The sequence below is a fragment of the Branchiostoma floridae genome, chromosome 4 (assembly GCF_000003815.2).
Source record: "Branchiostoma floridae strain S238N-H82 chromosome 4, Bfl_VNyyK, whole genome shotgun sequence".
NCBI classification, from domain to species: Eukaryota; Metazoa; Chordata; class Leptocardii; order Amphioxiformes; family Branchiostomatidae; genus Branchiostoma; species Branchiostoma floridae.
The window spans coordinates 21543135-21561382 of NC_049982.1; the positions used below are offsets into that span (position 1 = coordinate 21543135).

The 18248-nt window shown below is 40.0% G+C and overlaps 3 protein-coding genes across 3 annotated transcripts; 2 read left to right on the plus strand and 1 right to left on the minus strand.

The window, feature by feature from the left end:
- The first annotated feature begins 362 nt into the window (after positions 1-362).
- Positions 363-3265, plus strand: LOC118414172 (DDB1- and CUL4-associated factor 10-like). Its single transcript, XM_035818029.1, has 3 exons — positions 363-619; positions 1028-1409; positions 1765-3265. The coding sequence occupies exons 1-3, from the start codon at positions 378-380 to the stop codon at positions 2152-2154; spliced, it is 1014 nt and encodes a 337-aa protein (XP_035673922.1). The 5' UTR covers positions 363-377; the 3' UTR covers positions 2155-3265.
- Positions 3266-5234: 1969 nt separating this feature from the next.
- Positions 5235-13465, minus strand: LOC118414718 (TATA box-binding protein-associated factor RNA polymerase I subunit B-like). The gene is made up of 14 exons (XM_035818915.1): positions 13300-13465; positions 11406-11496; positions 10945-11054; positions 10352-10525; positions 9843-9930; positions 9280-9535; positions 8816-8915; positions 8478-8607; positions 7807-7969; positions 7480-7526; positions 7231-7321; positions 6538-6647; positions 5911-6085; positions 5235-5568 (listed from the first exon to the last, which is right to left on the minus strand). Exons 1-14 carry the CDS (start codon positions 13384-13386, stop codon positions 5304-5306), a joined length of 1887 nt encoding a protein of 628 aa, XP_035674808.1. The 5' UTR covers positions 13387-13465; the 3' UTR covers positions 5235-5303.
- Positions 13466-13708: 243 nt separating this feature from the next.
- LOC118413382 (probable cytosolic iron-sulfur protein assembly protein CIAO1 homolog) lies at positions 13709-18245 on the plus strand. Its single transcript, XM_035816744.1, has 6 exons — positions 13709-13954; positions 14361-14621; positions 15359-15447; positions 15889-16087; positions 16740-16830; positions 17097-18245. Exons 1-6 carry the CDS (start codon positions 13819-13821, stop codon positions 17332-17334), a joined length of 1014 nt encoding a protein of 337 aa, XP_035672637.1. The 5' UTR covers positions 13709-13818; the 3' UTR covers positions 17335-18245.
- Positions 18246-18248: the final 3 nt, after the last annotated feature.

Here is an 18248-nt window from a genome sequence, read left to right on the forward strand (position 1 = left end):
TGTATTTTTAGACATTCATTTATAAGAAAAATGAGCCATTTCCGAGCTTTTTCCCAATTTTTAGTTTGGTAAAGGTTGTATGCAGTGCTAAATAGTGGTACATGTATATAGGCCCATAGGCTTATTTTTTTGTTTCAGTTGTAATGTGTTCATAATAAATACATGTGACACCATCAGTGTGTCAGAGACTGTGCCAACAACTAATTGGTATCCCTGTCTATGTTTACTTTAATCAATTTAACTCAAGTGCATGCAAATATCAGTCTGTTGTATATGTAGAGATCTTTGGACACTCACAGATTACAACCTTGAATCGTGCAAACTCAAATAGAAGTTAAAACTACCACCCTCATGTAGAAGCACAACTCTTCAAACCTATGTTACATCTGTTAACAGTCACTTGTTTAATTTCTTCACAAAGGTTCCTTGATGCCAGGATGTTTGCCACATGCTCAGACGACTGCTCTGTCTCATTGTGGGACCTGCGCAACCTCAGGCAGAGTATCTGCCAACTCAAGGGGCACACCAACTGGGTGAAAAACATTGAGTACTCTCGGAAAAGTGGTCTCTTGTTGACATCTGGATTTGATGGAAGGGTTCTTACATGGGATATTAACAAGTAAGTGTACAGTAATACAGTCAAACTTGTCTAAGAAGACCACCCTGGGAACATTTTGTACCTACATCCAAATTAGTATTGTGATATAAACATTTTTAGATTGATTCTGAAGCTTATGTTTAATATCATTCAAATGCTGGTAGCCTGGTAGCATGCTGAAAACTTTCAATCTACTCATGTGACAGTTGGCCAGTTTAAGTTCAAACTGCACATGTGATTTGTCAAAGTTGAAGGCCCTTAGACATAAACAAACAGGTCTGGACTACATTGTATCATGCATGGTCAAGATGGTACATGTATTACTGTTACAAGTTTAGGGCCTTTAACTTTAATTTGACCCTGCACATGCACCGTGTGAACCAGTTTATTCTGTGGCACATATTTGAGACTTGTCTTTTGGTGATTCAGGTACATGGAAGATGGGTGCTCCCATGAAAGGGTTTTCCACACACATGGGCTCATGAGGACGAGACTCACCCCCGACGGCTCCAAAATGGTCATGTCCACGGCCATGGGATACCTCATCGTCATACACGACCTGGACCTGTCCACCATGTCCGAGGACCTCAAGTTCTTCAATGCCGCCAACTACATGCGTTGGTACCACATAGAGCAGATGAACCCTGAACAGGACACAGACAGCCTCTATTTCAGACTGCCCAAGAACAGGGTAGAAATCGTCACGGACTTTGTTCCGACAGAGAACTATTGGTACATCACGTCTCTGCAGGTCCACCCCCAGGGGTGGTGCTCGCTGTCCAGGTACACCAGTCCTGATGATGACTCAGAGGTGGGCTTTTCTAAAGTTTTGTACCCATCCACAACTGGGTTTCCTGTCATGCTATTGTTTGTAAATTTTAGTGTCAATGTATGTATATAGCACATGGCTATATAATTGGAAGTTTGGCAACAATGGGGACAATTCCTACTGTCAATCAAAATTAGCGGTTCAACCAATAAGCAAGTGTCTACATGTCAGTCAGATATTTGAAGGACTATATGTCTCTATTTTGAATTCCTACAGTCTGAGCGGGACTATGGAATTTAGTCTTTTGTGCCTTCAGTTGTAGGATCGGTAGGCTGATGAAATTGACAATGAATTGCACAACAGAAGATGATGATTCTCTCTGCTTTTGCCTTCACAGTGGACTTGTGTACACGACCTCCAGGACTATCCCAAACCGAAACCTTTCAAGCACGGACAGAAAATGCCACCTCACCAGACGCGGCCCCGCCTGACGCACTTTATCGAAGAAGCCAATGTTGGCAGAGGTTTCATCAAAGAATTGTGTTTTAGCGACGACGGGCGGTTGGTCTGTTCGCCATTCGGGTTTGGTGTACGGCTTTTGGCCTTTGACCCCAAGTGTAGTGAACTCTGTGACTGCCATCCCGATACTCCCGTGCAGTTGTATGAAGTGAAAACGGAGATGACACATGCGGACACTGTCCTGACAACAAAGTTCTCCCCAATTCACTGTATGCTTGTGTCTGGCTGCCTGAGTGGGAAAATATTTTTCTATCAGCCTGCCCTATGATGGAATAATGAACAAAGATGCAGCTGGTTTCAGATCTACCTTTAATCGTAGCAACGTTATTTTGTGGAGAAATATTAGTATTATGGGTGTAATGAAATTCCATTTTGAGAAAATTGCTCATGTAGCAAATGTGATAATTGTTTTAATCTGTTTACAAAAAAATGAAACTCAAGTGTCAGAGCCTGAAATTTCAATAATATTTTTTACAATCTTTAAATGTTTTTCAAAGTAAAAAAAAAAGTTGCTTACAAGTGTCCTAAAGAGGCACCAAGTGCTCTTTTTACTGGTAACTAGATAATGGAAAATGTTAGAAAATATGCTGCTCTACAATTAACTTAGAATTTTCAGCAGGTGTTATGAATTGACAGGAATTTTATGGTAGTCAATACAGGCTGTTTTGAAATAATTGGGTAAGGCAAAACAGTCAATATTTCACTTACAAACCAAACCAAACCAAAACAACTTAAATTGTGTGAATATAGACTAAACAGTTTTTGTAATGACCATTACAAAAGTAAGGTGATAAAACAAACAGCCACCTGAAAATCATTGGTCCACACATATAGACTGTTATCCAGCGTGCAATGCCATTCATAGGACATCAGTTAGTGTTGTTTCTGTTCACACCATTGGAGGAGTGATGATTATTACTCAAGACTTACATTGCCAAATCTAAACATACACCTTTCTCTCATTATTGTACAAAGACTTCTCTGCTGTTTTTAATAAGTTGTTTATCATTTGACTTACTTCGTGATGGAGTAGCATTGATATTAGCATCTGGGAATTCACGATTCACTTAAAAGTTTTGTAAAGGTTTTTGGAAAGCACTTCAATGTGACATTTACTGATATGGAGGTAGATTGGCGTTTTTGTTGGTTTGAAAATGAAATTTGAGAAATTAAAAAAAATGTCAAAATAAAGAGGTTACCGTTACATCTTTCTGATTGCTCGTACCCAGAACTTGCCATTTTGTAATTGACCTCTAGTAATGTTATCTTTCAGTCATACAGAAGACTGAAGTTTAATTTGTACATATAATTGTTACTGCAATTTACAAAGAATTCAATTAAAGTACGGTAATGGCAATTTCAAATGTTGCACACTGTAAGTTGTATGCCCAAGTCTGGTTTACTTCACTTGGATAATAGACGGATGCTAACTGTCTATTACATTAGCAGTTCAACCAATGACAGAGTTGCTGCGTATCTGACAAATATTTGCATTTTCATTTTTTTCATTTCTACATTTTGACGGAGGTTGGCAGAGTGATGGCATCAGCCTGTTCCTAAGAACTCTTTCATTCATCACTCAGTACACCCCTTGCAAGCGTCATGTGGCCTCTGATGACACCAAGTGTCAAGTCTTCATAAAGGAAGACCAAGAAAGAAAGATGAGACTCGAAAAGCAGACACTTATACTTGTTATGGTACCGTACATGTATTACTGTATGGTGGTATCTTGTGCAGTATTATCAAAAGCCATCAAACTTGGAAATCCTACTCCTAGAGTCAAGAAAATAAGATAATTTTGATGATCTGCACAATGTTTAATGATCAAATATTCCCTTTGGACACTTAAACATGATAGGTCCCTTGGAGATACAAAAATAGATTAACACTTTCCTTATAAATATAATTGTATTTGGCCACAAATGTATGTCTCCTTGAATCCATGCCATAATACATGGTATTTGAATAGCCTCCTTCACCGGCCTCTCTGGGAAGCTTGGCAATTTTTTTTTTTGGGGGGGGGGGCGGTAGGTCGATTCGCGATTTTTAACCGGGAATATGCCGGGAAAGGAATATATGCCGGGAAAGGAATATACACCGGAAAGCTTGTACGGGCTAGGCGAAATTCACCGGCCTCTCTGGGAAGCTTGGCAATTTTTTTTGGGGGGGGGGGCGGTAGGTCGATTCGCGATTTTTAACCGGGAATATGCCGGGAAAGGAATATATGCCGGGAAAGGAATATACACCGGAAAGCTTGTACGGGCTAGGCGAAATTGGCTTCCCAGTAGGCCTGCTACTCTTCGGTATCTACAAACGCAATAATGATTAAGAATGCCTTTCAGACGGCCAATTAATGTATTCGCGAGAAGTTATTCACACTGCCGCGAGAAGTAATTCACACTTCAACGTTAATAGTGCACGGCCACCCCGAAGCGTGCCACAAACCTACGTAACGTTACCGGAAATCGTGCACACGCTGCCTGCCTTTGTCACTTCCAGAGTTACAATAATTGATACAACAGTTTGAATAATTGATACACGTGCAAAACTTACATTTCAGATAAGTGTAAAACATTTTTTCCAGTGGGTTTAAAACATACTTTCATAGACCATCGATGATCCGACCGGCAATCTGAATGGGGAGGGGGGCGAGAGCCGTAAAAAGACGGTCGCTCGATCTCGAAAAATACAAAAAACGATTTCCCACACGTAGTGCAAACAAGCCTTGCCTGATCAGCAACAAGGGCATGAAGTGGCGAGATGACGATGACCATGGTGAGTTCTCTGGCAATCGACGGCAAAATCTGATAGCAGAGCGACTTGCCTTGGCCTGTAGCAAGGCCAACAAAACAATCATTGCCTTCGCAGACCACAGCAATGGCCAGGGATAGTCCTTCCCTCAACTCGGGGAAGCTCTTTCGTACATGATGGGAAGTTTCAGCGGAGTTTTTCTACGGTAAGTACTCATTTTCAAATGAGCCGTGTTTTGAAATGCGTGACCCGACGACCGTTACAAAGTTACGGGTCATCGCGCAACGGGGTGTGTGCCGGGCTGCCAGTGCTGGACGCGTTTATGACGGGAAGTTCGCACATCCATACCAAATGGTGATAAGTGTTTTTTAATAGGGCTTTGTAGATACCGAAGAGTAGCAGGCCTACTGGGAAGCCAATTTCGCCTAGCCCGTACAAGCTTTCCGGTGTATATTCCTTTCCCGGCATATATTCCTTTCCTGGCATATTCCCTGTTAAAAATCGCGAATCGACCTACCGCCCCCCCCCCCAAAAAAAAAATTGCCAAGCTTCCCAGAGAGGCCGGTGAAGGAGGCTAGTATTTGAAGCATCAAGGACCTCTTTGTAATGTCCTTGGGCGGATCAAAAGGAAACGTTAATTCTGTATGACTATCCCATCTGAAATTCTTACTCTGTTTCTGACGAACCCAGCAGCTTTTCTAACGTTGTGACGTAGTGGTGCAGGCCGTACTTGTCCTGTTCGATGAGATTAGCGCCGAGCCCCAGCACAAACTCATACGTGTCGTGCAGATGTTCCTGATCCGTGACCCTGACGATGCGCCCGCCGCCGGTGTTGGTTCCGGTGTAGCGGAGCTTGAAGTCTGGATATGTGGGGTAGTTTCTGATGGCTGTCCACAAGTCTTCTACGTCTGTCATGTATTTCAAGGTGTGGCTGTCAAGAGCAAAAGAATGGATGTGAGTTAGGGATGGAACTTGGTGGTTCTTTTCTGGATGGATCCGAAAAAAATCTAATGTACCAGTTGTTGGACTGATCAGAACATTACACTGTCTTCTGCGTTTGTGGAACAACTGTTCATTTGATGGGTTTAAAAACTAGCAGCCATGCCAAAGAAGAAAAAGAGCCAAGTGTGATAAATTGATGTATATTTGGTTACATCTCTGTCTACTTTCTGCATATGCTTGTTAATGTATGTTGTACATGCTTGTATGTTGAAAATTACTATGTGCTTCCATTGATGAGCTCATACTGGTATAAGGAGTAGGGAGTCCTCACCATTTATAGTCAGTATCTCCTGGTAGTTGATGTGTTGCCGTGGAAACATGAGGTCCAAAGGACAGAGGGAAACTGGTGGGCTTGGCGTGCTGATCTCCGTCAGACAGAGAGGTAGATGCGAGAGACTGGAACGGTCGCTGGACCGCGTCCCGGTTCTGCTGCTTCCTGAGGAAATCTGAAGGGAAAAATGTGAAACCTGGTTCACAAGCTGGACAGAGGAGCTGATTGAGACTAACTGAATCAGACTAATTCAAAGCTTCTTCATTCGACTTGACCATGGTGTATGTGTAAAATTTACTCATAAGAGGTCTATCATCATCTTCGCCGCATATCTGTGTACGCCATCTCAAAGAAGTTTTCAGGCTCACATTGCTCTTTGGTATGTATGTGTCAATTTAATCCCAAATGTCTACGTCTTTATTATTTGATATGATAATTCTTTGTTTTTTTTAATGTATCATTATGATATAACATTATGGTGTAAAATTATGGAGTCAAATTACTACAAAAGAGCACTCAACTGGACAAAACGTGAAGGATAGAAAAAATAGAAGGTCAAACACTAACATCTCATTCACTATGCCTACAGAAGTCAGGGGACCTCCCACCAGACTCTGGTCTACATACCATCCTCATATCTTGGCCTTGCTTTAGATCTGTAGTTCTGTTTCCACTTTGCTATGACTTCTTTGTAGTAGTGTGTGTACTGCTCCACATCTCTTATCCCCTCCATATCTCTGGGTTTATAAATAGACAATAAAAACTTTTACATAAAGCGACGTTGAGGTCAACAATTTATGCAACGATTGTACTTGCTACAAAGAAGAACATTATTCATTGGACTAATTGTTGACATGACATACGCAAGATTATGTGTCAATAAGGTCACATGGTTGTAACTCTTGAGAGTTAACATTCCAAAGTAATTGGTCATCATTGACCCTGAGGAAGGCAACAGTGGTTGTTATAGATTTGTATACCAAGTTTAACATTGTACTTAAGAACATTTGATACGGATAGTTGAATTTTTCAGCAAGGTATTTTAGAATAAGATAATGGCAACAATACGGCACTTAGGCAGTCAACATTTACCGACATTCACAAACTTTGTCACTGTTGAGACCTTACCAATTTCCTTGTCTCGTGTTCTTCACAATCTTAAAACTTCACATAATAAGCATAATTTCTGACAAGAAAATTTCTTATTACTAGTTCACAATATATCATATCCACTGTCTGTCTAAGTAAAGGTGGGTGCAACTTTGTTGCTACCCTTTAAACCATTAAGAGATGAGAAAATACTGATTCTGTATATTGTACCTGTCTGTTTTAGGTAACCCTCTAGTGGCCATTTGTTCCCTTTTCTCCATGGCCCAACACATCCAGTCTTCAAACACAAACAGCTTCACACCTAAACATGGGGAACACGAGAAAGAACATGGGCATGACAAGAAAATCTATCTATGAAAGTCTCCCTGCTGCCTTCAGAGATTACCTCAGGGTGGATGATGAAATGGCACAATATGTACAAGTCTGAAAGGAAAGTCAGGGTGCTAATCATTTACTAACCTGGTTGTTCCTTGCTCTGCAATTTTCTGGCAGTCTCTGACAGAGTCCTGTGTATGGAAAACAAACATGATATTCTGAGTCTTGAAGAATTTTAAGATCATATATTTTTTATCATAAATATTTTTTACTATTGAAATAATTTTCCTAAATTGATATAAATTATCGACAGTGACTTATATTTAGATTTACCTTCCCCCAATTAAAAATGCAAAATCAATTAAGCTAGCTTCCCTAGATTTCTTTTGTGTCTCATTGTTGTTCTAAAACGTAACATAATAAATGATGGATTAAATCTGTCATCTTTACTTTTCCAAACACTACTGGTACCTCTCTGTGTTATCATCCAGTCCAAACAACAGCTTCAGGACAACGATGACGAGGCCCATGGCGATGGCTTCATGGTTCAACATGGCGTCCCTTCGGTTGCACCACAGGCAGGGGTCGATGGGGCGCTGGTTCAGTAGGTTCTCTACCAAACCGTGCATCTCCGCTGAAGTAAAAAAACAGCAGTTACTTGAAGTTAAAACTAGCCTGGATACCAGACCCCAGCCCGATCTCAAAAATATTTATTGGGTGCATACAATAGATATTGGGCTGGGGTCTGGTATCTAGGCTAAGTTGAAATGTGAATAGAACAGTAGCAATGATTCTCATTACAGTAGTTTGTATCACTTTTTGAGTCATGATAAACTAACATACTTGAATGCTTTATGGCAGGGTCAAAAATATTTCTTACAGAGGTAAAAAAATAATCAAAAGCATTCATCTGCATTGGTTGGAATATATTCTATGAACTCATAAACACTTCAAAATGACACAAGAGTTTTCCAGCTTTACTATTTGGGCAACTCTTCACAGACAGTTATTTCTAAGTCTGGATTAATCATATTTGGACACCATGACAGTCTATGATTATAGCAGTACATGTATATTAATATTATTACTCCATGATTATTATGCCTCTCTTATCACCCCATCTATAAAACAAATAAACAAACCAGGTAGGTTTAAGTCCAAAATAAATCTGCTGGCGACCCTGCTGATGTCTACCTCTGGAAGCTGGGGTAACTGAATAAAGCGTGCCAGTCGTACAGTGTTGTTCTGAATGACTTGGTACGACGGAAAGGCCTGCAAGAACAATACACAATAAACAAAACATTTATGTACAAATGTATATAACATTAAAATTTGTAAGCTCAAACTACGTAACTATCATCAACAATGTCTGACTTTTCTCTCAGTAAAAATGTAGTACAGTTGTATTATACATTGAGTTTTGAAAAAGACTATGACCCAACCTCTTTAGAAGTTGGAAACACACTTTAAAAGCACTGACCTGAACACTGAAGTTGTTACAGTCCATGATGCCCAGTTTCATGTGTTTGGGGAGCAACTCTTTCACAGCAATGTAGGGTATATGGCCCTCACGTACCCACCTGAAAAACAACATTTTTTTTTCTTACTACATGTAATAAAGAAAATACACCATTCTTAAAAACAAATTTAGCTACTGACATAATTTTGGTTCTGTATGGAGACCCTTTTATACTGTTAATACATTACTGCAAAAACAAATTGATCACTGTTGGGGACCAAGTTAATGATATAAAAATAATACTGATTTCTGACACAAATTGGTCATATATAGCCTCTTTAATTTGTACTCCAGAATTGATCTATTGCACATGTTTTCCATGTGACTGCATTCCATAACACAGCATCTACATAAAAATAATATGATCAGGATATTAGATAAACTACATAATCTGTATATGTTGGAATTCATAAACATGTGCACACCTTATCATGTCTGATGGCAATACCGGTTCCTGTAGCCAAAGAATACCCAGGTAGGAAAAACACAGCGTACGCAACATCGTCATCCTCTGGATGGGATAAGTGCCCTTTTTACTCCCGCGAGGTTTGCCCCTTCGACTGTCTACTGAACCCCGATCATCTTCCTGATCATCGTCTGTGTCAGACGTGGCGTACACTGATGTGTCGGATGTCTCTGTCTCCAGTCCTGATAACCCTCGGATGTACATGTCGATATCATCTAGAAAGTAAGATTTCATAATCTTTTTTTGTTTAATTCATTTTTTCTACAAGAACAAGGATATACCAAAACTTTTCCTCTATTTGTGATCTCACTTGAATTTTTTTTACAGCATCACTGAAATAAAAAAACACAAAGTAATATAAAGAAAAGAAAAAGCACCAACTCAAACCTATTTCAAGACCTTTTATCGTTTGACCGTATTGAAAATGTGTAAAGCAATTCCTCCTTTACTTATTACTAAGATGAGGAGCCTATATCATTGTCTTGAGAACTGACAGATCTTATCAGAGCATATGAATCTCACCTATAGGTTCCAGGTCACTCCTGGTGGAGGCCTGGCTGCTCAATGGATCATGGGTAGACCCTGCATCTGTTGACTCTCCCTCTGACGACTATAGGATAGTTTATAAAAAGAATACTAGTATGACATTTATTTTTGCTTAACCTTTGATCTTATGAGGCAGCCTTTTGGTGTGAAAGTTTTATTAGTTATGTGTTTTAAGTAGCAGGGCAAAGGTTAACTGTGATAAGTCATGGCCCATTCTCATTTCAACATTCAATTCTCTTCTTTCTGACTCATCCTAATTTTTTTCTGATGACAGAAGTCCTCTTTAATAAAAGGTCTTTTAACCCAATGTCAACAGAGAATTACATTAAAAGCTTTATATACAGAATTCATTTTTTATGGTCATTCTTATTTGTCAAATTCAAAATTAAACCATACAGTACTGCATACCTTTTCTCTGACAATTTTTTTTATAGTTGAGCAAAAGAGACAGAACAGCAAAACTAGCAGTACAAGATTTTTCACACCTTCTCTTCTTCAGACTGTTTGGTAGATTTTCTCCTCTGCAGCGCTGACGTCATCCTGTCCTGTTGTCTGAACATGAGTCCGTCCTGAGTGGGGGGCTCCTGCTCCTTTGCTGCTCCAGTGAAGGCCACCCCACATCGACTCAGGTATGTGAACCATAGCTGCTTCACTATATCCTGGGAGTAGGATGAAAGAAAATTATCTAGATGTTTTCCCGCAATCTTTGACTTAGATGACAAGATGAACACATTTTTGGCCTGTCATCATTATCAGCAAGACTGACAAATAATGGAATGATGGACACCAAAGAAAACCCAGTGTGCACACTTACTAGTACATTAAACCTAATCCACCATCAGATTGTACAATAGACTGGCTTATTGAACCAACAATTTAAGTTGCACTATTGCTATCGACATCATACTTCAGATCATCATCATTTACATGTATACATAAAACTTAACCAACACAGAATGGTCACACAAGGTTATTATTATCTCAGCTAGCCTATCTTAAGGGAGAGAGCGCACCAGCCCTGTAAATTGAATAGGATGGCACCCTTAGCAGGAAGAAGATTAACAACTTAAAAGCTCACTTTGAGCCTTGGGTTGACGCCCATCTTGACCAATGCCTCCACCTGTGCCTTGATGATAACCTGGAAGGCTTCGTGTGTGTACCATGGGTAGGACTCCTCTAATGTCAGCTCTACACAACAAAACAACAATTTACTCATCAACATTGATTTCATGAAGTGTTGGTTTGGTAGATTAACTCTACAACAGAGCCTTACATTGAGAACACTATTTCAGCAAAACATTGCACTCTATTGGAATTTAAAAAAAGGCTTACACATTGTTGTCCATAATATGTATATAACTTGTTATATTCTAATAGCACCAATTCAATTGGATTAGAAATTTTAAAAAACACATCTACTGATGTAAACAAGTGAATGGCTTAAACTTCACGAATGGTAAGGGTCCTGTAACATTTAACTCAATATGAGTTAATATAAAGAATCAAACCATTATTGACAACAAATGGTCATGATTGAACCTTTCTTTGTTGGAGTGCCTGTCTCCCTGAGTCGCCGTGTCCTGAGGGACGGGTCCACGTACCCAGCTTCCTGTTGTAACTCTCTTACATCCTGCACATCAGGTAAGCAGTGTTACTAATCATCATGTAATCGTAAGATGATAAAGGTAATGTAATCAACTTTAGGAGGTAACTCTCTTACAAATCAACAAATAGACGCATTGGATTCTCTTGATGATACACCTCTCATTAGATATTATCTGCTCCTTATAAACATAATATGAAATATGAAGGGCTATTAAAAACACCATATAAACTAGAAAGGCCGACATTTGCTTGAGAGCAAATACAGCATATTTCAGCCATCTCCCTCCTCATGTAACAATAGACTGTTCCAAAATCACTCATGTGCAAAAATGGAACACTTCTGCTTAAAATGACTTCTAACTACTAATCACACTTATGAGCAAAAATGAATCTTACAAAAACCCTTCAAGAATGGACTCAAAAAAATAGACGACTCCAAAAACACTTCCGCTAAGAAATGGAATTTGGAATCATCAGCCGTCCAAAACCATATTTGCAAAAAATCCCCCCTCTGTGCAAGAATCGACTCTTCCTGTTATACCCCTATGTAAAGTGGAGCGATCCAAAAATATATCAGCTAAAATAGTCAGCGAAGTCCACAAAATGAATTTTAAAAAAATACCCCCTTCGTCGAAGAATGGAATCTCCCAGCTCACCCTGTTTGAAATTGCACAATAGACAAGTCCAGAAATACTCACAGTACATGGCCTTTGTATAAGAAGCAACCCAGTCCAAAACTGAATTTAAAAAAAGTCCCCCGTGCATGAATGGGCTCTTCCAGATAAAACAAGGCTTGCTGATTGGCTGCCGAATCCTCCTCATGTACAGTCTTCAGGTGGGGGTAAACTTCCATTTAACAAATGGAATTCGGAATCATCACCCATGTCCAAAACTGATTTTTTTTAAATCCCCCCCTATGTGCAAAAATGGACTGTCCCAGTAGTAGTCTTATGTCAAGTGGATCAGTGCGAAAACACTTCCGCTAAAAAAAACATTGGCATTATCACCAAAGTCTAAAAGTAAATTTTAAAATACACCCCCTGTCCAACAATGGACTCTTCCAGCAAAATAAGCTCGCTCATTGGCTGGCCATTAATTGGATTCACCTTGTCCACCAACCACCTGGATGTCTATGGACTAGGTAGGTAGGTAGATAATTGGATCTACCTGGCACACCTGTGGCCCTGACACACCAGAATGACCTAGAGGTCGTTGACCTCGGCACTCCAACCTTACCTATCCTAAACTCTCCCACAAAAACCTCCTTAAGGAGCCATTTTGAAGTGATTTATACTACATATTATACATGGATCCTTTGAATAAGTATCTAGGGCACCTCTGTGCCAAATTTCAGGTCATTTGGATGTAATACCATGGTACAGGGGGCCAAAATATACAGTCTTGGTCCAAAAGTTGCAATAAAACCTCAATAAAATCATTTAAGGAGCAGATATGAAAAAAATAAAAAAAACACATTTGGGTATTGGCCCACTCTACCCTTGTGCCAAATTTCAAGTCATTTGGTCCAGAAACGGCGGAGATGAATCGCTTTGAAAATTTGACAGGAGAAAGAAAGAAAGAAAGAAACATTACGAATACAATATATTTCACCATACCTATGGTATGGCTGAAATATAAATATGATAGGGGCTATTAAAAAATGCCTGTCAAGAAGAGTTTTTGCCCTGGTATTGATAGCCTAAGGCTCCAATGGGTGAGCCATAGGTAGCTTGTCAATACAACAGTTTTTTGCACTATTTGAGAAGCTGACCAGTCAAAAAGAATTTTTCCTTGCTGTTGTAAGGCTATTGCAATAAAATCTCCGAACCTGTGACTCCGTGTGACATTCTTCGCAGTAGTAACGTCCGTCAATCTCCTCAAAGTTTTCTCCATCACAGATGGGACACCGGGGCATTGTCAGGGTTGATAAAACTGGAAACCTATGACATGGCGGCAAGCTACATCATCACACCAGCTGGGACTTGGTTTTGAACCCCCGCCCACTTTTAGGGAGATTCTACTTGAAAATTTGGGGAAGCTTGGGTACAGACCTATTGTAATAAATCAGGCTATTAGAAACTATTGTACATTTTATGTAACTATAGTTATAAAATTAGCAACAATTTATTATATTTTTACAATCTAGTCAGTCTATTGTAAGAATACGATGAAATCTTGTCGATATATCATGGATAATCTATATCTCATACCCATACTTAATGGTATGTACCGAAATGTCCCATCATCCTCCTCGTTCAAACATGGCTGCCTCCAGGCACTGAAAAATCTCCTGTAAATCTTTCTGGACGTTTTATCGAAAGTTCCATCGATTTCAGACATTTCAGACATGTGTTCGAGGCTGGAGGCGGTAGCTGTACTTGAAGGTCACCAGGACAGAGCCTGGACCGTGGCGTGGAACCCGACAGGGACGGTCCTCGCGTCTTCAGGGGGAGACAAGACAATCCGGCTGTGGGGGAGGGAGGGTGAGTAACTACGGAACTGTTGCATTTTTACAGTGCATACGACACTGCGTGATAAAACGATGACGAAAAGTCATCGCTTGGGTAAGAACAGTCAGAATTCAAAACATGTTCCCCTAAATTATTCTACAATAGAATAAACTGGCACATTTAATGAGAATTAAGAAGGAGGAAGAGAGTCATGGTCATCCGTGCAACCAGCACGCCCGGATGATGATGAAGAAGCCTAAAGCATACATGGATATGAATCAGGTGAAAAGGCGGTTCGTGTTTCGATCTGTGCATACTATGTTAAAATTCTGGCCTTTGAAACATGAATAAAAGATATCTAGGGTAGAACTGTTTACAAGTTTGATACCTTGACCTTTGACCTGGTGCATTTGTACTGAGCCAGCTTATTGTTCCCTAGGAGATTCCTGGGTGTGTAAGACCGTGCTTGAGGACAGCCACACCCGTACCATCCGCTCCGTGTGCTGGTCGCCGTGTGGCACGTACCTGGCCTCCGGTAGCTTTGACGCGACCACGTGTATCTGGGATAGGAAGAGCGGGGACTATGAGTGCAGCGCCACCCTGGAGGGGCACGAGAACGAGGTGAAATGTGTGGCCTGGTCGCCGTCTGGTCAGCTGATCGCTACATGCAGCAGGGACAAGAGTGTGTGGATATGGGAAGGTAGTTATTGCCTTCACCATGAAGGTGATGTTTTCTGTTGTGCTGTGGTGTGGGGGCTCTGGCCAGATCTGTTGGATTGGCTTGAGGTGACTTAAGTCCCAGTCATCCCCATACAAAGTTGTATGTCATTTGATTATACAAGATACAGTAGTAAAAACTGTACAAAAATCAATTATTTTTTTCCTCAAAGTCTTAATGAATTTCTACGTTCACCCTATGCTATGCTACCGGGTAAATTTCAAGTCATTCAGATATAGTACTAGTACAAGGGCACAGCAGGCTAAATTATAGATTTTTGAGCCTGAGTACCGTCCTTCGTAGTGACCGCTGATGGAGGATGGTACTCAGGCTATAGATTTTCCCCATTGCCAAAAATTTCACCCCATCCATCCAAATTAATCTTAACTTTATGACATAAAATTCATTATGTTTTTGTAAGCTTAAGGCATGGTCCAGGTATGGAAGTATCAATATGATTTTTTTTCCCAAAGAATTTACATTAAAGTTTGTAATGATGATGTTCTACTTTTATAATCTAACAAACCTTCCCATCTAATGTTGCTGTCTGGCAGCCAAAAATCAACTTTATAGTAGCGGTCTCAAATGCTGCAAAAGCCAGACTATACTGTATATCATTCTACAGTAGTCCGATTCTACCATGTCAACCAAAAAGTGGCATGTAGCCCATGGTATTGTCTTATCTTTTGTGTTGTTTCCTTTGGCATGGCACCATGTAGTGAGTGAGGATGAGGACTATGAATGTGCCAGTGTGCTCAGTCTTCACACACAGGATGTCAAACATGTCACCTGGCACCCTCACAAGGAGGTAAGGTCCTCACTTGGATCTTATGTTTGACACTAATTTCAAGAAACTAGTGTGTAACAACTAACTTCCTTGACTGTCTGTATGCATTCTGTATGCAAGTTACCGTCAGTAGAAAATACATACAGTTAATGATGAGAATCTTATAACTTATGAATCATCAATTCATGGTAATGCTGGCAATAGTATTTGATATGATTTCTGTAACACATATGTATGAAGAAGCTTAATTATTACAAAGATGACATCTTTGCCAGCATCTTGTAAAAGCAATTTGATATAATGCTTCTATATGATATTGTTTGCTACTAGTATCTTCCTCCAATGTTTACATGTTTGGTACCCCTAGATCGTGAATACTTCTGGGAGCATTTTTGCTGTTATGTTTCATGAAGGAACAATTTCAGCCTTGGTTCAAAAAGCACCATGTACATATCTCTGTAGATCCTGGCATCTGCCAGTTATGACGACACCATCAAGTTGTACCGAGAGGCAGACGACGACTGGGACTGCCTGGCAACCATGGAGGGGCACGACTCCACCGTCTGGGGCGTGTGTTTCGACCAATCAGGAGAGAGACTAGCCTCCTGCAGCGAAGACAAAACCCTGAAGATTTGGCAAGAATACCTGCCAGGAAATGAAGGCCAGTACCCTACTAGTACTGTATATCTGAAAATGTTTGCAGTGGTTTTAGTTTTGTAATGACCTTTCCACTGCAAATTCATGACAGTGCGAGTATGTTTTCAATTTATTACCTTTATATACTTGTTTTGACTGCAAATGCCACAAAAAAGTTCCTTTCCCATCTCACCACGAAATTGGTTGTTGTGAAAATAAATGAATTTACAGTAGAGCTGTGTACACTGCCGGTACAATTGATTAGGTACAGGCCTGTGGCAGTGTACAGAAGCCACATCAACACATGTACATTTGTATATACTATACCGCAGCACTTTTGTAATGCCTGAATCAAATTTCATCTGTTTGCATAGCTCTCTGGTGGAGATTGTTATCATAGATATCATGGTAATAGGCTTGTGTCTAGCACAATCAAACATAATGTTGTTATCATTTCAAACATGATTTTTTCCGTTCAAAAATCAACCATCACTGAAAAACAACTTGAGGTACAGGTAAAGGTACAGACCTGTCCCTGAACATTTGTACTTGTACCTAAAACTTTCTGTATTCTCACCCCTCCCACCCTTCCTGTTCCATCCAACAACAGCACTATCTACAATATGAGGAGTATATTTGTATCTGAGTCTCTGTGACATTTGCTTGTCCATTCCACACAGGTATCCAAACACAAGGCAGTGACCCCACCTGGAAGTGTGTGTGTACTCTGTCTGGGTACCACAAGAGGACAGTCTATGATGTCAAATGGTGGGTTTGATGTATTTTCTTCATTTACTTAAACTGTGAATTGTGTACGTGTCTTGCTCCTAAAGTAGGATTAGTATTAGAAAATAATGTTTTGGTTAATCTATATTCTCCGACTGTTAGAACTTTTCAACTGATAAAAATTTGTCAAATTGTCTGTTATATGTACATTATGATATATTATGGAATTCTATGAGAATCAAACATTCCAGTGTGTTAGTTGTATCTTAAGAAAAATCAGAATTAACAGATGCTACCAACTGTTCCAGGTGCCACCAGACTGGTCTGATAGCCACAGCTGCAGGTGACGACTGTATCCGGGTGTTTCAGGAGGACGAGAGTTCCCCAGACAGGAGGAACCAACCACAGTTCAGCCTCACAGCCACGGCCGAGCAGGCACACTCACAGGACGTCAATTGTGTAGCCTGGAACCCTAAAGAACCAGGGCTGCTGGCATCATGTAGCGACGATGGTGTGGTTAAGATATGGAGATATAAGGAGGAATAAAGGACTATTGTACTGTAGATAACATGCAAGAATGCATTGGTGGGAAGAAAGAGCCTTTCACCAGCACAAGGATTTCTGTTGCAAGAGGACAAAGAACTCTTAGAAGAATCTTGTGCTCTCAGTTGTATGATTTATCATATGGTTTTGGTAACATCAAAATTTAAAGGGGATGTTTCCTGTACATTTAGTGGTAACCATGTTTTAAGTAAATATATACAGGCTTGCATGTGAGGCTAGCAACGTAGCATCTCTATACATTGTCTGTTGGACTGTACCAGGATCGCTGGTGAGTTGAGGTACCAGGTTCAATGCTGCAACCTCTTGCTTTGAAAGCCATGCCCCTATGATCATGAGTATTTTATCAAAACTGGTCCGGATGATGCAGTAATTAACCACCACCATGCAAGTATCCCTGCTGTTTTGTATTTTCCTTGCTATCAGACATGATGATGTAATGTTTTGTAGATATTGTATAATACAAGTATTACTCCAACTGAATTCTGCCTTCAGGGTATTTGTTGAAATTTTAGACATAGAACAAACTTATCAGCAAACATGCTCAGCTCTTGATGTTTTCTGAGTTTTTATTTGGCTTGGTCAAAATCATGCATAAAACAGCTTGTGACTTCCTATGTACGTGTCATTTTGCCAATATTACTACTCTGTACCTGATGTTTCCTGTAAGTTGATACTTGTATTTGTGCAACATTGCAACAGCCAATCACAAGCCTGAGTTAACTTGCCATTGAAGTAGGGTCTGTAAAGACTGTACTGCACTGTAAATGTAGTGTAAAGACAGAAACAAGGAAAGATCTGCATGTATTTATATTTATATCACAGCCAAACGAAACTACTAACATTGCCAACTTTTGTGTGTGTTTGCATATTTTCCAAGACAAAAATCCATACAGGCA

What these genes read in the sequence shown, in the direction of transcription:
- LOC118414172 (XM_035818029.1), top strand. Translation starts at nt 378, where the DNA reads ATGTTACATCTGTTAACAGTCACTTGTTTAATTTCTTCACAAAGGTTC. An exon ending in CTTACATGGGATATTAACAA is followed by an intron (nt 620 to 1,027) that starts GTAAGTGTACAG and finishes TTGGTGATTCAG; the next exon opens with GTACATGGAAGATGGGTGCT. An exon ending in GTCCTGATGATGACTCAGAG is followed by an intron (nt 1,410 to 1,764) that starts GTGGGCTTTTCT and finishes TTGCCTTCACAG; the next exon opens with TGGACTTGTGTACACGACCT.
- LOC118414718 (XM_035818915.1), bottom strand. Translation starts at nt 13,386, where the DNA reads ATGCCCCGGTGTCCCATCTGTGATGGAGAAAACTTTGAGGAGATTGAC. An exon ending in GGGTTACCTAAAACAGACAG is followed by an intron (nt 6,648 to 7,230) that starts GTACAATATACA and finishes TTATAAACCCAG; the next exon opens with AGATATGGAGGGGATAAGAG. An exon ending in GGAGATACTGACTATAAATG is followed by an intron (nt 5,569 to 5,910) that starts GTGAGGACTCCC and finishes TGCTCTTGACAG; the next exon opens with CCACACCTTGAAATACATGA.
- LOC118413382 (XM_035816744.1), top strand. Translation starts at nt 13,819, where the DNA reads ATGTGTTCGAGGCTGGAGGCGGTAGCTGTACTTGAAGGTCACCAGGAC. An exon ending in ATACCTGCCAGGAAATGAAG is followed by an intron (nt 16,088 to 16,739) that starts GCCAGTACCCTA and finishes GTCCATTCCACA; the next exon opens with CAGGTATCCAAACACAAGGC. An exon ending in ACAGTCTATGATGTCAAATG is followed by an intron (nt 16,831 to 17,096) that starts GTGGGTTTGATG and finishes CAACTGTTCCAG; the next exon opens with GTGCCACCAGACTGGTCTGA.